At 47.1% G+C, this 8,411-nt stretch overlaps 1 protein-coding gene across 1 annotated transcript in view; it reads right to left on the bottom strand.

Annotated features, from left to right (window-relative positions):
• Positions 1–8,411, bottom strand: part of HDGFL2 (HDGF like 2) — a 36,411-nt gene that overhangs the window by 1,848 nt on the left and 26,152 nt on the right. The window contains exons 12-14 of the mRNA XM_015827312.1: positions 5,676–5,746; positions 3,036–3,106; positions 955–1,056 (exon numbers count right to left, since the gene is read on the bottom strand). Coding sequence (XP_015682798.1) covers positions 955–1,056; positions 3,036–3,106; positions 5,676–5,746 — 244 coding nt within the window. The remainder of the gene's footprint in view (positions 1–954; positions 1,057–3,035; positions 3,107–5,675; positions 5,747–8,411) is intronic.

Here is an 8,411-nt window from a genome sequence, read left to right on the forward strand (position 1 = left end):
TATTCTACTCTTATTTTGTTATTCTATTCTATTTTCTATTCTATTCTATTCTTATTTTGTTGTTCTATTCTATTCTATTCTATTATTTTGTTATTCTATTCTATTCTATTTTCTATTCAATTCTATTCTATTCTATTTCATTTATTCTACTCTATTCTATTATTTTGTTCTATTCTATTCTATTCTATTCTATTCTATTATTATTCTATTCTATTCTTTTATTATTTTGTTATTCTATTCTATTCTATTCTCTCTTCTCTTTTCTTCTCTTCTATTCTTATTTTTAGTCTAGTCTAGTCTAGTCTAGACCAGTCTATCCTATCCCTATCCCTATTTTATTTTGTAATTATTATGATGGTTTCTTAGTCTTCACACCTCGGTCACCTCGATTTTAGCTGATGTGGTTAGCTAAACCCAGCCAGTGTCGCTCAGTCAATAAATATCTATGGAAATTCTCAGCCATCCAGGTCACGGTGGTCCCGTTGTACCATCACGTGATCAGAATTCGAACACTTGGCAACTGACTCCTATTTACGACGGTCGCAGCGTTCCTGGAGGGGGGGTGTCACGTGATCCCCTTTTGCAACCTTCTGACAAGCAAAGTCAATGGAGGGAAGCCGGATTCACTTAACAACCGTGCTCCTAACTGTACAGCTGCAATGATTCACTTAACCACTGTGGCAAGAAAGGGCGTAAAATGTGTCAAAAGGAAAAAAAATGTTTCACTTAGCAAGAGAAATTTTGGGCTCAATTGCGGTCGTTAAGTCGAGGACTACCCGTGCGTAACGACCACAATTTGAGCCGAAAGTTTCTCTCGCTAAGCAAGACGGTTCAGTGAGTTTTGCCCCGTTTGGAACGGCCGCTAAAAGAACTGACGTAAATTGAGGACTAAGTGCCCAAGCTGGGAGGGAGAGAGGAAAACAGCCACTCTCACCCTCCGTGGCCCCCACGTACCTTTTTCAGGGTGGCCACGACGTTAGTGTGCTTCTGGAGGATCTGCGAAGTGACCTGCAAGCTGCCCAGCTCTTCTAACGCGCTCAGACACCTCTTGATGTCCTAAAAAAGAGGAAAAAAGAGGATCGGGTGAGCTGACGGCCCTCGTGGGTGGACCCCCAGATGGGCTGATCTGATTTTACAGTCCCGGGAAGAGCGTGCCTGGCAGCGAATCAGATTGCAAGAAGGAAGGGAGGGGCACGGGGAGTCAAGGCAACGGTGCCAGGCTAGCCGTCCTTCAGGCTTGATTGGAGAAACTCCGGCCTTCAATCAAGAATGGGGGGGGAGCAGGAGAAAAATATACCTGGATGTTCAGGTGTCCTTCAACAATGAAGGAGATGCTTCTTGACCTTGCCCGTTTGAAGAAGTATGGACTTCAATTCCGAGAATTCTGGGAGTTGAAGTGCATCCATCTTAAAGCAATCTAGCTGGGGAATTCTGGGAGCGGAAGCCCACCCAACGTAAAGCAGTCTGGCTGGGGAATTCTGGGAGTGGAAGCCCACCCAATGCAAACCACACTGGCTGGGGAATTCTGGGATTGGAAGCCCACCCATCTTAAAGCACGCTGGCTGGGGAATTGTGGGAGTGGAAACCCATCTTTATTCATTCTGGCTGGGGAATTGTGGGAGTGGAAGCCCACCCAACACAAACCATTCTGGCTGGGGAATTCTGGGAGTGGAAGCCCACCCATCTTAAAGCATGCTGGCTGGGGAATTGTGGGAGTGGAAGCCCACCCATCTTAAAGCACGCTGGTTGGGGAATTCTGGGAGTGGAAGTCCACCCATCTTAAACAAACCTAGCTGGGGAATTCTGGGAGTGGAAGCCCACCCAAGTAAAGCATGCTGGTTTTGGGAGTGGAATTCTGGGAGTGGAAGCCCACCCATCTTAATGTCACCATGATTGAAAAACACTGACTTAAAGGAACAAGAGGATCGCCGAATATCCGTTGGACAGTACTTAATATTTATTTGCTATGTATATGTAGGCGTGTGGGTCTATACACATGTTGTATATAGTATGTTTAGGGGTGTGTGTCATGTATGTGTTTCACTTTTGAGAGCGGGCAACTAAATTTCATTTTTGATGTGTGCCGTTGTGCCCACAGTAAAAAAATGACAATAAAGGTTATCTTATCTTATCTTATCTTATCTTATCTTAGGAAGGGGGATTGAAGCTTATGTGAAGGAGCTGACTGGCTAGCCAACTCAGATGGGGAATATATCTGAAGTCTGACTCAACAAGTCAGATTTTCCTGCCCCTGAAACTGGAAGCAAAGCAAGGTGGAGTGTTTTGTGATTTATTAGAATTTTCTTGACTTTGTAACTCAAGGCAGCAAATATATAATACTCCTTCTTCCTCTTTTCCCCATGACAACAACCTGTGAGGTGGGTTGTGCCGAGACAGATGCCTTGGCCCAAAAGTCACCCAGTTGGCTTTCAAGCCTAAGGTGGGACTAGAACTCCCCTCTCCTGACAATTGGCTCAGAATCACCTAGCTGGCTTGGGTGCCCGAGGCGGGACTAGAACTCACGGTCGCTTGGTAATTGGCCCCAAATCACCCAGCCTAAGGTGAGACTAGAACTCTTAAATCTTCTGGTGACTGGCCCAAATCAGCAGCTGGCATTCAGGCTGAAGGTGGGACTAGAATTCTCCATCTCCTGGTGATTGGCCCAACTCAACAGCCAGAATTCAGGCCTAAGGCGGGACTAGAATTCCCCATCTCCTGGTGATTGGAGCAAATCACCAGCTGGCATTCATGCCTAAAGTGGGACTAGAATTCTCCATCTCCTGGTGATTGGCCCAACTCACCAGCCGGCATTCAGGCCTAAGGCGAGACTAGAATTCTCCATCTCCTGGTGACTGGACCAAATCACCAGCTGGCTTTCAGGCCAAAAGCGGGACTAGAACTCCCTGACTCCTGGCGATTGGCCCAAAGTCACCGAGGCAGCTTTCATGCTTAAGGCGAGACTAGAACTCACCAACTTCCTGGTTTCTAGCCTGGTAACTTAACCACTAGACCCAAACCGGCTCCAAATACCTTACCGGATTGTCCACTTTGAGGGCAAACTTGATCTCGCTGTGCAATTTCTGAAGCTTCTCTTCAACGGTTGGTTCTGCAGGGGGAGGAACGTTTTTTTAAAAAAGTCTGCCCCACTAGCCTGATGGATTCCCACAGCAGCTCCTTCTACAGGGGCATTGACTGGCTAGCCCAGGGGTCTTCAAACTTGGCCCTTTTATGACTGGTGGACTTCAACTCCCAGAATTCCTCAGCCAGGCACGCGTGCCTGGCTGAGGAATTCTGGGAGTTGAAGTCCACCAGTCATAAAAGGGCCAAGTTTGAAGACCCCTGAATTAGAGAGTGCTGACTCATGCATGAGGCAATCTACACTCTGATTGGTTGCTGTGGGTATGAAGGGGGCGTTTCCCTTTTTCCCGCCTTTTTTCCTCTGTGTGTCCTGTATACTGTTTGATTTACCTCAGGGACTCTGGCTGAGGAATTCTGGGAGTTGAAGTCCACCAGTCATAAAAGGGCCAAGTTTGAAGACCCCTGAATTAGAGAGTGCTGACTCATGCATGAGGCAATCTACACTCTGATTGGTTGCTGTGGGTATGAAGGGGGCGTTTCCCTTTTTCCCACCTTTTTTCCTCTGTTTGTCCTGTATACTCTTTGATTTACCTCAGGGACTCTGGCTGAGGAATTCTAGGAGTTGAAGTCCACCAGTCATAAAAGGGTCATGTTTGAAGACCCCTGGGCTAGGCATATATCTGCTCTAGGTCCAGGCAATCAAAGGGGTCCTGGCTCTTCTGATTTGACTCTCTGAACCAACCACCCCCTTGCAATCTCAACAGTGGAAGGAGTCTTACAATGTCCCCTTTGTCAACGGGGTTCAGTCAGAGGCTGCTTTAAATTGGATTCCTGCACTGAACAAGGGTTAGACTTGATGACCTCAATGGAAAGACCCGGCTGAGAGCAACGGGGGCCCAAACTGGCTGGGCACTTCTCAAATGTCCCTTTTTGTGGCAACCGAAGCCTCCTGTGCTGTTGACAGCCGACAGTCCACAGCCCAATGTCTTCCCAACGTGAGGAAAGACTGAAAATATTTCGAAAAGGGAAACGATAGTAATGTTCCAGTATTTGAGGGGCTGCCACAAAGAAGAGGAAGGGGTCAATTTATTTTCCAAAGCGCCTGAAGGCAGGACAAGAAACAACGGATGGAAACTAATCAAGGAGAGAAGCAATCTGGAACTAAGGGGAAACTTCCTGACAGTTAGAAGAATTAGCCAGTGGAACTCCTTGCCTCCAGAAGTTGTGACGGCTCCAACATTGGGGGTTTTTAAGAAGAGACAGGACGATCATTTATCTGGAATGGGATAGGGCAGTGGTGGCGAACCTATGGCACGTGTGCCAGAGGTGGCACGTGGAACCCTCTTTGTGGGCACGCGCCATCGCCCCAGCACACGTGGTCTCTAAACGTTCGCCATCACTGGCCTAAGGCCAGCCAGCCTGTAGCCACCATTGGGGAGCCCACCATCCCACCCGCCAGAGACCCCCTGGATCTCCCCCAACCCTGCCCGGCTCCCACAGGTGTCCCTCCCCATAAGCAACGTCAAGGTGACCACGCCCACCCCGGCCATGCCCATCCAATCTGCCATGACTACTGCAGCCACACCCATCCAGTGGCCACGCCCACCCAGTCTGCCAAGCCCACTGTAGCTGCGCCCGCCGAGTGGGCCACACCCACTGGGCACCCGGCGATACATAAATGGGTTTTGGGTTGCAGTTTGGGCACTCGGTCTCTAAAAGGTTTGCCATCACTGGGATAGGGCAGTGATGGCAAACCTTTTAAAGACCGAGTGGCCAAACTGCAACCCAAAACCCACTTAGTATCGCCGGGTGCCGGGTGGGTGTGGCCCACTCGGCGGGTGCAGCTACAGTGGGCTTGGCAGACTGGGTGGGCGTGGCTGCAGTAGTTGTGGCAGATAGGGTGGGCATGGCCACCTCGACGTTGCTTATGGGGAGGGACACCTGTGAGAGCCGGGCAGGGTTGGGGGACATCCAGGGCGTCTCTGGCGGGTGGGATGGTGGGCTCCCCAATGGCGGCTCCAGGCTGGCTGGCCTTAGGTCAGTGATGGAGAACTTTTAGAGACCACGTGTGCTGAGGCGATGACGCGTGCCCACAGAGAGGGCTCCGCGTGCCACCTCTGGCACGCGTGCCATAGGTTCGCCACCACTGGGATAGGGTTTCCTGCTTGAGCAGGGGGCTGGAATAGAAGATCTCCAGGGTCCCTTCCCAGTCTGTTGTTCTGTTCAAGCCCAACCTCTGTCAACAGAGGTTGACAGAGGAGAAACTTCCTGACAGTGAGAATAATTAACCAGTGGAACAACCTGCCTCCAGAAGTGGTGAATGCTCCAACACTGGAAGTTTTTAAGAAGAGACTGGACAGCCATTTGTCCGAAATGGTATAGGGTTTCCTGCCTGAGCAGGGGGTTGGACTAGATGACCTCCAAGGTCCCTTCCAACTTTATTATTATTATTATTATTATTATTATTATTATTATTATTATTATTATTATTATTATTAGGCTGCCATCAACTCTATGACCTCCGACGTGCAAGTAAACGATACTCAAGGTCCTTGGTCACCCAAAGATGGCCCCTGCATTTTTATTTTATTTTTTACCTTTTTTCTTCTCCAATTTTCTTTCCGACAGCAGATCGGGCTTCTTCCTGCCTCGTTCGGCTCTCAGAGACCTATGGGGGAGAAAATGGCAGAAGGGAGGCGTCAAAGGAGGGAAGGGGGAACGAACCGGCACCCCAGATCAGACTGAGCCTCCTCTGCAGCTGTAGATGCCTCTCCTCTTTCCACTGGATGGCTACCGATTCTCTGGGCAGAACTGTCAATCAGCTGCCTCAAATTACCTGGAGCGTCAAGAGACAGGTGAACAGGGACTGAACTCAGCCTCGAAACCCAAGGACATTTAAATTTAATCAAGAAATAAGATTTATATAAAATGTTTTATCGATGGCACATGACCCCAGTAAGATGAGCGAAAATGTTTTAAAATGTTTCGAATAATTGTTGGAAGCGTAAGCAAAATCCAGGTACCTATTACCATATCTGGTGGGTATGTCCTAGTGAAAAAAATAATAATTTTGGTTTAAGGTTCATATACGGCTGGAAAAGATGACTGAAATAAAGATAGAATTTAAGCCAGAACTGTTTTTGTTAGGAATATTAGGATCCAATTATGGGAAAGAGAATGAATATTTTAATAATACATTCTCTAATATTACAGCTGCGAGAATAGCATTTGCTCAATATTGGAAAAATGAAAACACACCATCTGACGAGATCATAATTAGGAAAATCTTAAGAATGTGCAGAAATGGACAGATTAACTTTAGAAATTAAAGAGAAAGAAGACTCAGTCGATTTTAAAACATGGGAAAATTTCTACCAATGGTTTAGCAAAGCGAACGAGCGAGAAATGATGGTGAACTTTAACAAGATGGATGATATTTATTGATTAATTGATATGCTTTATGATCACTGTTATTTTTATTGCTTATAGCCATTTGCTATCATACTAATTATTGTTATTGAATACTTGCATCCGGACAATAGTCTGCTTGCTAAAGCGTGGAAATGTTACTGGGGGGGTAACCCCATTGTTGTACCTACCCTTATCCTAACCCCATCCCTGAACCCTACCCTGAACCCCAATACCCATATTGACCCTATCCCTCCCCTACCTTGATAAAACCTAATAAAGGCCAACACAGTGCTAGGCTGCATTAACAGAGGGATGGAATCAAGATCAGGTGAAGTGCTAATACCACTTTACAAGGCCTTGGTAAGGCCACACTTGCAATGCGGCATCCAGTTTTGGTCACCACGATGTAAAAAAAGATGTTGAGACTCTAGAAAGAGTGCAGAGAAGAGCAACAAAGATGATTGGGGGACTGGAGGCTAAAACATATAAGGAACGGTTGCTGGAATTGGCTAATGTCTAGTTTAATGAAGAGAAGGACGAGGGGGGACATGATAGCAGTGTTCCAATATCTCAGGGGCTGCCATAAAGAAGAGGGAGTCAAGCTATTCTCCAAAGCGCCTGAAGGCAGGACAAGAAGCAACGGGTGGACACTAATCAAGGAGAGAAGCAACCTGGAACTAAGGAGAAATTTCCTGACAGTGAGAACAATTAACCAGTGGAACAACCTGCCTCCAGAAGCGGTGAATGCTCCAACACTGGAAGTTTTTAAGAAGAGACTGGACAGCCATTTGTCTGAAATGGTATAGGGTTTCCTGCCTGAGCAGGGGGTTGGACTTGATGACCTCCAAGATCCCTTCCAACTTTACTACTACTACTACTACTACTACTACTACTACTACTACTACTACTACTACTACTACTACTATTAAATATTGTTAAAAAAAGAAATAAACCTTACAAGCTGCAAGCAACATTACACAGGCAGTCCTCAGGTTGCAACCACACAGGAAATCCTCAGGTTGCAACCATTAGTTAACGGAACGTTTAATGTTGCGACGGCCCTGGAAAAAAAGGGACTTAGAAGCAATCCTTGCAGTTGTAACCGATGCTGCCTCTCTGTGGTCACGTAATCAAAATTTGGGTGCTTGGCAACTGGCATGGATTTACGACATTCACACATTCAGGTGATTGCCATTTGCAACCTTCCTAACCTAAAAGTCAATGGGGGAAAGCCAGATTCGCTTAACGACCGCGTGATTCGCCTAACGACCGCAGGGGTTCGCTTAACAACTACGGCAAAAAAAGGTCGTAAAATTGAGCACAACTCACTTAAGAACCCCCTTGCTAAAACACAGAAATACTGGTCCCATTTTAAGTACCTGGGAGTGCAGCCAACTAACCATCTGACGGTCCCTTCATACGTTATCTTTAGTGAAGCGTGCAAACCAGCGTCTGCATTTCTTGTGTCGGATGAGGAGAGCACATCTTTCTCCTTCTGTCCCAGCCACTTCTGACAGAGGTACGATGGAGAGTGTCTTAACAAACTGCATCACTGTCTGGCTTGGTGGTAGCAGAGCCTCAGATAGAAGGTCCATACAGAGAGTGGTGAGGACAGCTGAGAAGATTATAGGAAGCTCGCTTCCCGTGATTCAGGATGGAAGGTCCATACAGAGAGTGGTAAGGACAGCTGAGAAAGTTATAGGAAGCTCGTTTCCTGCGAGTCAGGTCCATACAGAGAGTGGTGAGGACAGCTGAGAAGATTATAGGAAGCTCGCTTCCCGTGATTCAGGATGGAAGGTCCATACAGAGAGTGGTAAGAACAGCTGAGAAGGTTATAGGAAGCTCGCTTCCCGTGATTCAGGATGGAAGGTCCATACAGAGAGTGGTAAGGACAGCTGAGAAAGTTATAGGAAGCTCGTTTC

The sequence above is a fragment of the Protobothrops mucrosquamatus genome, unplaced genomic scaffold, assembly GCF_001527695.2.
Source record: "Protobothrops mucrosquamatus isolate PMUCROS unplaced genomic scaffold, P.Mucros_1.0 scaffold3608, whole genome shotgun sequence".
NCBI lineage: Eukaryota > Metazoa > Chordata > Lepidosauria > Squamata > Viperidae > Protobothrops > Protobothrops mucrosquamatus.